This window comes from Bombus pascuorum, chromosome 12, assembly GCF_905332965.1.
Source record: "Bombus pascuorum chromosome 12, iyBomPasc1.1, whole genome shotgun sequence".
NCBI lineage: Eukaryota > Metazoa > Arthropoda > Insecta > Hymenoptera > Apidae > Bombus > Bombus pascuorum.
The window spans coordinates 184,241-196,780 of record NC_083499.1 but is presented as its reverse complement, the minus strand read 5'-3'; the positions used below and the strand labels follow the sequence as shown (position 1 = coordinate 196,780).

General features: G+C 34.1%; 2 protein-coding genes across 6 annotated transcripts in view; one reads left to right on the top strand and one right to left on the bottom strand.

Moving 5' to 3' along the window:
- LOC132912466 (26S proteasome non-ATPase regulatory subunit 9) overlaps positions 1-12,540 on the bottom strand; it is a 272,372-nt gene that overhangs the window by 144,864 nt on the left and 114,968 nt on the right. The gene's annotated exons all lie outside the window — the stretch shown is intronic.
- LOC132912449 (hemicentin-2-like) overlaps positions 1-12,540 on the top strand; it is a 547,362-nt gene that overhangs the window by 530,649 nt on the left and 4,173 nt on the right. For 2 of the 5 annotated variants that reach the window (XM_060969861.1, XM_060969862.1), the window contains 2 exons: positions 607-951; positions 11,910-12,197. In XM_060969861.1, the coding sequence (XP_060825844.1) occupies positions 607-951; positions 11,910-12,197 (633 nt within the window). The remainder of the gene's footprint in view (positions 1-606; positions 952-11,909; positions 12,198-12,540) is intronic. The other 3 variants (XM_060969863.1, XM_060969864.1, XM_060969865.1) reach the window with 3 other exon arrangements.

Below are 12,540 nucleotides of genomic sequence, written 5' to 3'. Positions count from 1 at the left end.
GATCTGGATCAGCTTACATAGTACCACATATTTTGTATTTTACTATTCAATATATATATACTTTCAATACCTTGCAGTTTGCCCACGCATTTCTTTAATTCCATCCACTGAATAACCTTAACACTTACTTTGTACAATTTCATCGATTTTCCAATTTTTTCTTTTTCTTTTTACCAAATTAACCGAGTTTGCAAATGAGTGACTCATATTTCTACCATAGAACAAAGTTGTTTATAACTTGCAAGATATCCCTCAGACGACATTTTCCTATATAAGCTTTTTCCATCGTTTAGATGTTTAAAATCGATCCTATGAATGTAGAACTCAGAAGCCAATATTTATACTACCTTATACTACCCCCTTATAAGAACACCCCTTCGTTGTCAAAACGGTTTAAACGTTCTAACAATGACAGAGTACGAATATAAAAGACTAAATTGCACCGATTAATTTCTGAACCATCAAAATACCCCTCACATATTTTTTAACACTCTGTACATAAGACTCTGTACTCTTCGACTCTCCCCCTCCCTTTTACCCTCGTAAAATCCGCCGATGTAGCTGTAGAAGATGGCTGAGGCTGGTGTGTTGTGCCCGGTATGGTAGCAGGTGAGAGGCTGGCGCAACCTCCACCCCCGGAGAATTGTACGATCAGGGAAGAGAGTCGGACAACGGTCAGGGTGAGCTGCGCCGAGAGCGAGTACATCGACCCGCGCACTGCCACCTATGTGCTGCAAGTCTTCGACGCAGACACCAGGCGCCTATTGGCGTCCGCGACTAGCATGACGCCTAGCATGCTCGAGATCACCGATCTACCAGCGGAGAGGAGTTACTCAGGACTGGTTCTCTCGCTAAGGATCATGACGGAGCACGCGATGAGCGACGCCACGGTTCTTCACAGCCCGCACTTTGTTCAGGAGGGTAAGACACAGGAGCATCAACGATACCCAGGTAGGGGCCAGCTAGTGTTCGATTTCGAGTCAGCGTGCGCCATCCGCGGACCACATATAAATTCTGTCTAGAACACTGAGCCAGAACATGATCGTGGTCCAGGTCGTCCCTATATTCTCATTGATCTTTCCTTTTCTATCGGGCAATTGTTGTTCTTTCTTTCACTTCCTCATTTTTTCTTCTTATTTTTTAATTCTCCTGCGAATTGCAATTTGTTTCATTAGTTATTGATTATCGGAATACTTCTCGGGGGATTGTGTAATATATTTCATGGAAATTTCTGCACTCGAAGCTGAAGACAATCAATTATTATTTTGTAGAATTTTGAGAAACGTAAAATACCTGGAACATTGAGAAATGTAGACTCTTTGGGAAAATATTTGAATATTTTTGAGATCATTGAAGTCGTGGATCGTCCTTTTCCTTACGAAATCTGACTATCCAGTGTTTGTATCATGATCATTGAAACGTTCTTTTTTTTTTAATTTGTTGAAATTTATTTCCTCGATCTCTCGAATTTCATTCATTAGTAGTAACGAGGATCATTTTATCGCGCTTGTTTCAAAATAAATAAGGATATTCTTTTTGATATTGTGGACCAGTTAGCTCTCGATAAGGATAGATTCTATCAGAAATGTGGAATCTAATTCAGTGCTAACCCAACTGCCGAATTAAATGTAGAAGTTCGAAATAGTGGACCATCCACACTGAACTGCTCGTAAATTGAAATCCGATCAGAATTACGTTCGAACTAGTTAGTCTGCTTGATTTGTATGTTGCGCATTATCGATATCGCAGCTCATCCTATCCTGTTTCGGTGTCCGACCAACGAATCTTCGTTTTTAAGAACACGATTGTTCCAAGCCTCTCCTGTGAATCACCTTTCTAAGATCTTTTCATTTTATTTTCTTCATTATCACAATAAAAAATTTCTTGTATTCCAATTCCTCAGCATATTGTAATTTTTGAGTGACATTTCGATTTTTTCACATTTTTCACATTTTTCACATTTTTCGACAGTTTCACATTTTTGATACAATTCTAAAATATTAATTAATTACAGTTGACCGCTAACAAAATATAGCTTTTGCCCTATTGAACAGGCAATATCAGTTAACATTAAATTCTTTTGCATAATAGACATAAATAAAATTTTCGAAGTAAATTCTACAAGTAACAAATCTGATTATTCTATTTGACGTACTATAATAAAATCGTGAAAGAGAAGAAGTAACCTACAACTTGCGACTTATCGATTCACTAATATCATTAGTTGATAAATTATTATACAAACGGAATATATCATCAGAAATATTCTTATTTTAACTAATAATATTTGCTTTAACTTCATTCGTTTGTTGTTACTTTTGTCTTTCTAAATAATTTTGTCGAAACATAAAAGCAACAACCCAACAGTTACATTAATAGTTATTACTGAAAGTTATTACTGAAAGTTATTACTGAAAGTTATTACTGAAAGTTAATAACTAGGTTATCAAAAATTTAAACAACACAACGTCAGCAATGGTGAATCTATCACAAAGAGTTTTTCAGGTAACAAACTAATTTTATAAGATTTATTTGATTGCAAACATCAGTCTCGTTATTACATATTGACTTTTACAATTCAACTTAATCGTCTCGTCACATTCCACAATATAGCTATCACGAGGATAAAGATTAAAATTATTGCAATTCGATCTGTCCTTAATTTTGTAATTAAAATATACCTCATCAAGAATAAATATTCGATACTTATTAATGGTACTATACTTCACATTTCCATCTATTTGATACAAATTCTGCACTATAGCCGAGTAGCTTTAGTGTTAAACCCCAAATGCAAAATTTATTGCATGTTTAACTTCTATTCGTGTCGCTGTACCTCATCCAGATATTTCAAATCGAACAGAAGAATTAAGTAATCAGACGTTACTACCAAGATAGTCATTAGTACAAACGAACATTCACGTTAGCGTACCGTTGTCAGTTAGGTCGGTGTTCGACATTGAACCGGCCCTGGAGAAGAGCATCACAGTATCAAATTATGCCGTCAAACGTGTCCCCGATAGCTAATCCAGAATTCACGATTAGCCAACATAATCCAGACTTAATCTGGATCAAGCAGAGATCGGCCGACCAGCCGTTTTAATCATTAAATCATTGGATCATCCTAGGAAATCCGACTGAAAATCTGATCCAAAATTAACGCTCGCCTACACCAGAATTAACAGAAAAGTGAACACCGGTGCAACGTAAACACGGAATCAACAGTATATATAAACTCGTGGAAATGATCAGCAACTTTGCCTCCAGTCAATGTCGACTAACAATAAGAATGTGTGATGTTATCACGATTTAAAACTAATCTCTATCGATCAGCCGAATAGAATTGAATTCTGTTGTTAAACCGTTGGATCAACTTATCGTATCCATTCCATTGATGGAAGCACGATTCGAGATTAATCTACCAGTTGATCGCCGATTTAGATCGGTATTGAATTGTTCTAGACTGAAGGATGAGTAGATGAAATGGATTTTGTTGAGATATGTAACAAAATGTGAGGATCGCAGGAAATCGATATGATAAGTCTATTTTTGTAGATTTTAACCATTTCAACTTTCGCTATTCAATATCTGAAAGGGAGCAATACAACGTAATTGAAAAGAGGAATAATGTATCGAGTACAGAAAAGATAGAAGATTGATAAATGATGTAGATCAAGGATTTTTGTTATATTACGATCCATACTTTTAAAATGTTCAGCAGGATAGGGGAAATACATATTTAATGCAAAAAGGTCAGCGGAAAAATGTATTTTTTAGATACACGCGTAGACTTTTATATAAAGACTGTCCTTACTTATATGCTCGCCATTATATGTACTGCACGAAAGTTAAGCCCTTGTTGTACGAATATAATGTTATCTCTTCCTAAGAACAATAAATTTAACTAATTCTGCTTATACACGGAAACTAATGAGCTTTAAATGACGATATTTTTTAGGGTTGAGGGTTAAGACATATTTTATTATACGAAACATTTAAATATTCCTTTATCTTCAAAAGACCACTAGCGCACGAGAATTACATTTGTGACAACACTATCTAAGCAAATAAAACAAATACATAATTATGGAAATATGAAAACTAACAACAAATTAATGACCAGAAAAGCGATATTCATCTTAAGAAATCCACAAGTCATACAAATATAAATTATTGCATTATTTATTTAAACAATCCAATCTTAGACATCGATAATCGAATTTTTAAAAAACATTCTTCCTAAATTCTTCCAAATCTTCCTAAATATCATAAAGGTATATCTAGAAAGATTCACAAAAATCATCAATATGAACCCAGCCAACAACACAAACCATCAAATTTCACGAACCATAGAGACAAACTAAAGAAGGTAACAAACTCGTCTGCGCTTTCACTTTCATCGTAACGATTAAGCCATCATCAGTGGTTCTACGTGGTGTACGGTGATCAAATTTATAGACGAGCATTAGTCGACGTCGTGTGTCGTGTCGCCGGTTATTAAACGGCTCGTAGCCGCGTTAATCGTTAAAGTGAACTATAAATGGGCCGCGGAACCTGATTACAAAACGTCTTTCAGCTAACCATGGTTTATGCGGCCGCGAATATGCAAATGGACGAGCTCTTTGCAAATTCGTGGCGAAAGGTTCCCGCGTATACATCCTGTAAACGGTTAGTATGTGCATAGCAGAGAAGTCGGGAAATTCCTGGTTCCGAGGGACACCACTAAGACGATCGCGCGTACGTGAGGACCAGCTGTAGAGCCGTTCAGCCGAAATTGGTCTCCGGCCAAACGCGACAAAAGAATAAGCAACAGACATCGAAAGATTAACAAGAATGTGCATTACGATTAACGACTGTTTTTAATTGTTTGTAATTCGTAGCAACGTTAATCGATCTAGATGACATTTTCAGCATATGTGTAACTGACATAAATCTGCAGAACGTATTTGTTATATTTTCATTACAGGCTCAGATAAAAAAATTGTAAAAAGTGACTTTTACTATTTTTCTGCGATTCCAACCAATTACAATTTTCTCCAAATTTTTTTACACGTCATCTAGTAAACTAATCCTTCTAACTTCTCAAAAAACTTCAAGTCATTTGGTACATCTCTGAAACAGTTATTCTGTTTTAAAGAGTGAGCCAATACTTATGTTACCAACTGTATGTATTTATGAAATAGATCAAACAAATTTCGCTTCATTTCCTATTTTATTGTGACCTGCATATGATGCAAATAAAATAACAGATTTATGATAAAATAATTAGAGACTAAGAGAATTAAATTTATACTTCATATCGATAAATATCTTAATACTTATGGTCGGCAGTGTGTTTGAAAACTTCCAGAAAGTTTTCACGAATGTATGAATCAAATTAATCAAATCCTCATCTTGTATATTTCACACGATCTTATTAATTTTATTACCTAACATTTGATTCTTAAGAAACGGATAATGCATTGTAGTTGACAAAAATAGCTGTCCGTTTTTAGTCTATTGATAGATGTTTGGTAAAATAACAATCAAATTTGGAAGAGTTTAAAAATACTTTGCAAATTGTTGAGCACTTTTTCAAGAGTAGATACAATATATTTATTTATGTCATATCTATATGGGAAAAATCGTGTTTGAAATAGATTTAAAATAGTCGCAGTACTAATGAACGATATTTTAACATGTTTTTCTATCTGATAAAGTATCGAGATGTAAAACTTTTTCACGTTTCACGTTCGGATTATTCCGTGATTATTTAACAAAAAAAAAAAAAAAAAAAAAAAAAAAAAAAATAAGAGACCATTGCAAAGATGCAATTTGCATAAGAATGCAAAGAAAGGGTATCGTTTCAATGATAACAAATATGTTAAAAAAAATCGCAGTTGATTTTTCCACCGCTTTATAGCTTATAACGATAAAAATCTCCTCCTGGACAAAACGGGACAAAAAACTATCTCAATTTGCATTGTCAAATAGAATATCGTATTTCTGTAGGAAAGGAAAACAATAATTTAGTTATTTAAACAATTTCTCTGATTTTAATTTTGAAAGGTACTAAAGTTCGTTCTCCGATTTTAATATATACAACGATTTCGTTACTACGCGAGTAACCGTACCAGATAAATTATCCTGTATTCAAAAAGTATTTTCAAAAGAAACAAAGAACCTAAACTACAAGAATACAAAATTGTTTTCGGATTAACTGCTTTTCATCCTGGTAATAGCAGAGATGCTGATATGTTGAATCCAGCCTGCTGCGTTTAATATCAACTTAGAATCACAGAAGCAGAACAAGAGGGCCACTCGTTTAGAGGAGTTTGTAAATTTAAGTGGATTCTGATTAATCTCGAACTTGAGTGCGAAGCGTAGTTTTGGACAGTGCATCTGAATCCCAGATTCATAACGATAATTCACGATCTCTGCAAACACGTCGGACCACCTCGGTGTAATCGTGTTTTAACGCGAAAAACTGTGCCGAACCTCGTCACGTTCCCATCGTAAATTGAAACGACAGTCCCTGTCTAAATTACGAGTATTGTAAAAATAACAAGCTTGAAATAAGCGATACGATCGTGTAGAATTAAATTGGAAACGTGCAGTTCAATTTTACGTGAACGATGAGAGGTATTTATTCTGACAAAACTTCTGACGACAAAACGACGGACAAAAACTTCTATAACAAACATAGAAAGTTTGAAACACATCTTACAAAATTATTTCTTGACCGGGCAGATTCAATTATACTCGTAACAAGAAATACATACCACCGATGTTGACAAGTTTTTATTCGAGATACAGTCGAAATTTATGTAGCTGTAATACTTCAAATTTAATTCAATTTCTATTGAACGTATGTTTATCTAAAATTGTATTCTTTTTCGTACTTTTCAATTTACAGAATTAAATATACTTTTCTAAAATTGAGAATTTCCTCTGTCGTGTATGATCTGCACTTCTTCGCATTTTTGTACATAAACGCATAATTTTTTAGATCAAGTGAGGTATGAATCGCTAATCGGCCATTCTATACGGAACAACTAGACTGTAAATAAAATTCAAAAATGAAAAGCTCAAACAATGTATTTTTTAAACTATATCCATAAAAATTTACGTAAATACACGTAGTTCAGTAATAATAATCTAATAAAGTACTTTTTCCATACTTCAAAATTTCATTGGTCATTCAATGAAAAAATGGAAAAGAAAAAAGAGATAAAACTCAATTTCGTCTATCTTCCGATCCATTTCGAACGTTAACACGACGATCGATCCGGAATAAACTGAATCGGCTAATTGGCGGTTGGACGTCCACTTACATGGATCAACTCGATCAACTGAGGACCGCATGGCATAGACACGAACACGAGCGAACGTGACAGTGTTACATCGGCGTAGAGATATAATCGATTAATCCGAAATTAGCTGGATCGGTTAATCCGCTCGAGGTAGTTGGCGTCGAAACGAAATCGACGTTTCCAATCGGCCGCGATTAACGTCACTATCTCTCAATATATTCTGTAGAACGTAAAATGATACTGAAGCGACAGAGAAAATAATCTACCTCCCAAAGAAGGGAAAAAAAAACGAAACGACAGAAAGTAGAAAGAAGGATAAGAAAAATTAAAATAATTGAGTGACGGATTTTCACGTTTAAGATCCCTAATTATTCCAAATTTCTTTCATGGTCACCTTTCTGAAACTCATGCATTTTCTCCCTTTTATTATCCGAATAAAGAATTTTCTATATTTAACTATCAATAACTTCTAAACGATATTCGAATTTTGAATTTCAATTCTAAAATCTTAATTAATCTTTATATCCACTGCTAAAATATAGCTGTTCCTTCATTTCAAATTTCTTCGTTTCTTTCATGTCTTTATTTTTAAAGAGCCAATTATTTCATTGAAATTTCTATCAATTAATCTCTAATATATTTATAATATAGTTTATCTTTATTATAATATTCTTATTTATTACTATCTTCTACTTATTCGAGCTTCTCTTGCACAAATCAACTAAAATTATTAATGAAACTTTGCAAGTCGCAAGTTATGAGTTCGGAAAATTACTAAATTCACTCATATAACAAATATCGCAATAAAGCAAATAGAATTTTAAGAGCAAAATTTTAAAAATATCAAAGCAAAGTGCCAATAGAAATTAACTATCCGTCAAAAAAGGACGAAAAGAAGACAATAAAAAGAAAAATAGGAGAAAGGAGAAAAGAGGGAAGAAAGTTTAGTCAAAATGTCGATTGGGATTCGTACGATGGAAGTCGACTTATCATTTGAAAAGTTTCAAAAAGTGATAACACCATGGAAAGGGTTGAAGCGGAAGTGCCTTTACGATCGTAATCCCGGAAGCATACATTTTTACGAGCCTGTCACGAATGTGTCACGATCTTCTCATTCTTTCGTACTATAACGTCTATCTCTTTTTTTCGTACCATAATGTCTACCTCTTTCTTTCGTACCATAATGTCTATCGCTTTCTGTCGTACTATAATGTCTATCTCTTTCTGTTTCGACTGTGCCCCGAAAACTCGGTGGAAATCTGTCTGCACTTTTAGAATGTCATCATTTATTTGACGCGTTTCGTTCATTCATTTGTTGAGGTAGCGGTGCACTGAATGGTCCATTTTCGTCCTTCCATTCTATTGTCTTGAAAATTGGTGTTGTTGTTCGAGGGGAAACGATTTCCACTGCGGAAACAGAGGAGTTTTTCTGGAGAACAATTTCTGTGGGCTTCTTCCCTTTGGAGACATTGCAGGAAAAGATTTCAAGGTTGCCTTCTGTGTTCTTGTTCGATGGAATTGTCGTGTAATTTCTCTTTTGTATCGTTTTATATAAACCTCATAGAAGTCAAACTGATCAACACTCCACTTTTTCATTCGTTTACGATTTTATTAATACACGATTAACATTCAACTATTAGAAGAAATATTTTTCGCTTCAATAAGTTCATTTATCGCAAGAAGATGATACAGATAATGATAATATTTCAAGACATTAGAAAACAGTGTTCGTTTAATGACATCATCATTTCCTCATACTTTTCAATTTATGAAATTGACCAGTGTGTCTTCTGAATGGCTCATATAATGCTACGAAATTAAGCTATAGGTTATTAACAATAAGTATATGTCTGCGTTTTATCTGTGATTGTCAAGAGTATCAACTTCACAACAATCTATACCACTCTCATGCTCTATCAGCTAAAAAACTGCCCACAAAGAGTGTCATTCACAAAGCTGACGATTTTCTAAATAAAAAATAAAACTTTCGTTTTCCTCTGTAATAGAGTAAAAAGACTAATTCATGGAGTGATATAATGTAAAGGAAATTGGAGCACACGGTGTCTCGTGGAAAGAACAGTAAAGGAAGGGCACACCACTATCAGGAGAAATAGATATGAGATCTCTGCTTGCAACGTGCCGTGCTTTCGCTTCTCATCGTAGATCTGTGTGTGTCACCTGCCTCTCTGTAGATACCTTGGCCCTCTTACACAGTTCAATTAATATTATCAATGAAATTGTACAAAACCACAAGTTGTAAATTATCGATATCAATTAGTGCCAATAATAGCACACAATAAATAATAAGCGGAAATGATAAAATGGTGCAAATAAATTTGGTAATAAAATTGTTAAAGTTCTGAAATACGGGGGCCTATTTTTCTTTGTTAAAATTGAAAATTTTTAGAACTATTTATGCGATAAAAGTCTGTAGTTTACAACTTGTCATTTGTAAGTTCATTAATATTATTAGTTTATAAATTATCGTGCAAGAAGGCCGTTGTCATTGCATGCGAATCGTGAAGTCTTGCTACGGTAATTCTAATGTAGTGTGGAACAGGTCTAGATGACGCACAGCTTTTTTTCACTGCCATAACGAACGTTGTGACGTTGGACAAGGTACTAAATTAGTTTTTAAAACGTATATTGTCAGCACTGAATCTACTTAATTGATTATGATTAATCAGTGAATCAGCCTATATATTGTCGGATTCGTTAGCAAATTTCTTGTATATTGAAGTCTTAATGAAATTTTTAATTTAGTAGAAAATTCGTCCAATGAAACCTCAACAAATATCTTAACACGATCGTTGTTCATAGATCTTTGTACCTTTCCGAATATACATATTCTAAATTGATTTTGAAAGCCTTGATGTTACAATAATAACTTCATCTTTAGATTTCATAATCTAGATATCAGTAGCAGCATTCGTTACGATACTTTTTTAACAAAGAATATTAGATAAGAAACACTATTACGTAGGAATGGAATGTTTACATGGAATGTCTATTTCAAATATTTTGTTGTCAAATATTTCAAATATTTCAAATATTCCAAGGATGTAAAACAGAATTCGTGAAATACATTAAAACATGACCATACGCGCAATCCAAAAATATATAACGCGATCCCAATGTGAAATATTTGTACGATGACGGTTTTCCTTATTTTAGGCTGAAAACAGGAGTATTATCGTCACGATCAGGAACGACGATCAGCTCTGCGATGATATTTTATTTACACAATTGTCGATGGCTAAATACGAAACCCATTGGACCATGGTTAATCATTCCATTGCTCGTTTATTATAAAGATATTAATCCATTATTAACTGGAATGCGAAGAGAGAACGTAAATCAAATCGAAACTCGAAATTACACTCACAAATGAATCACGATGGCGCTTCAATGACCTTGTTTGTATTTCTTACGCCAGCCATTTTTTATTTTACAATATAACAATTCGATTTCTCAACATGTAGTTTTGTTTTGAAACGAATCAGAAGAGTATTTTTGTATACAGCTAAAATTTTATCACTCTGTTATTATAACGTGTGTATAGTAACTATAATAAATCTCTTTTAACACTTACTATTTTTTACCAGAATAAAGGAACGGTACAATGTTCTCTGATAATATTAATGTCATAAAAGAAGTTTCATACACAAAAAAGATGTTAAACAACCAAAGAAATTGATCTCCAGAGTGCTCAAATTTCACTATATCTAAATCTAAAACAAGTAACGCGAATAATAGTTTTTGGAGGAAAGAAGATACATATGTATGCGTATATGAAAATAATATGAAAAGCTACACAAGCTATTTGCTAAATAAGTACAGCTTTAGATAATTTCACCATTCTTCTGACTGTAATGTGTCTATATAGACTTGTCTGATCAGATCTGGTTTTCTACTTAACCAAGGAGATCTATTCCAGTGACATCTTTATTCTACTAATCTAACTGGAATCAATCTTACTCCATTGCTTCTTGTTCTCATTTATTATCCAGATAATCAATTAGTCTTCTGTTTAGGTACTAATTCTCTTTCCAATTCACCTAATCCTTCCGACTCGATTACATTTAAAATTAAAAGCGGTTAGCCATAGACTTATAATTAGAAGAATCAAATTTCAGATATGTCAATAGCTAAATCATTTTTTTTAAATGATTATATTGCTACGATAAATAAAATTTTATAAAATAAGAACTTCTAATAAAATTTTCAATGAAATTATTTCATTCCCAGTTATACGTAAATATCTCAATTTTTAATGAGATTTTATTCTCAATAAAATAATCATCAGTAAAGTTCAATGACGTAAACATCCAAGATTTGTTTTTACAATAAGTTTCTAAATTCGTGTGACAGATCATCGTTGAGTCGGATTCCATCACCAATCACGAAAAACGTGTATTTCATAAATGATCCCAAAAATCCATAAAATCGTATCCACGACAACAATAATGGAAAAATTTCATTTTCAACGGTTGTAATCGCAAGGAGAGACGTTTATGAGTGTCTCAAGAAGCAATCCTTTCGTCCCCCCGAACAATGAGATCCCGCGAAGAAAAGGAAAAGAGTAAAAAGACTCATGGTACTTATCATGATTTCCAGCTCTGACACCGGTGATGTTGTCGCTGTCTGGACCATTGCTCGGTGCGGTGGTCGGAGCAACGGCAGGCCTTCTACTAGTGATCTTTGTGATAGTTCTGGCTGTGAGATTACGGTATCGACCAAGGACTCAGGAGGACAAGGATTCTCACGACGACGGCGGCATGGCGAATCTAGCCGCGTCCGGAACCGGCAGTTCCTCTCCACATGATAAATCGTCGACTCTGCCTCTCAACTCCGACAGCATCGAGAGCTTCGAAAAGGACCCAGATATAATTCCTCACGCTAATGGTAGGTAATTTAATGAGCGCTATATTTTAACCAAAGTTGATGATGTATGTGATTATCGGTTAGCACGTTGAGAAACTTCCAACCATTTGATTCTTCGATTATAATATCTATACGGTTACTAAAATTGTATGACAGGTGAGGTTCTCTGAAACCTAAAAAGGAAACGAGAATTATTATACAAATTCTTTCGACTGAAAGAATGATTAAATTCTAGCTAGTGAAGAAGTACACTATAAGATGGCATGCCATATATCCACGAGACAATTTATTTTGGATACATACAAAGACACAAATGAAAATGTTATACAATGAGAAATACGCGAACTAAATTTCGTCTATAATC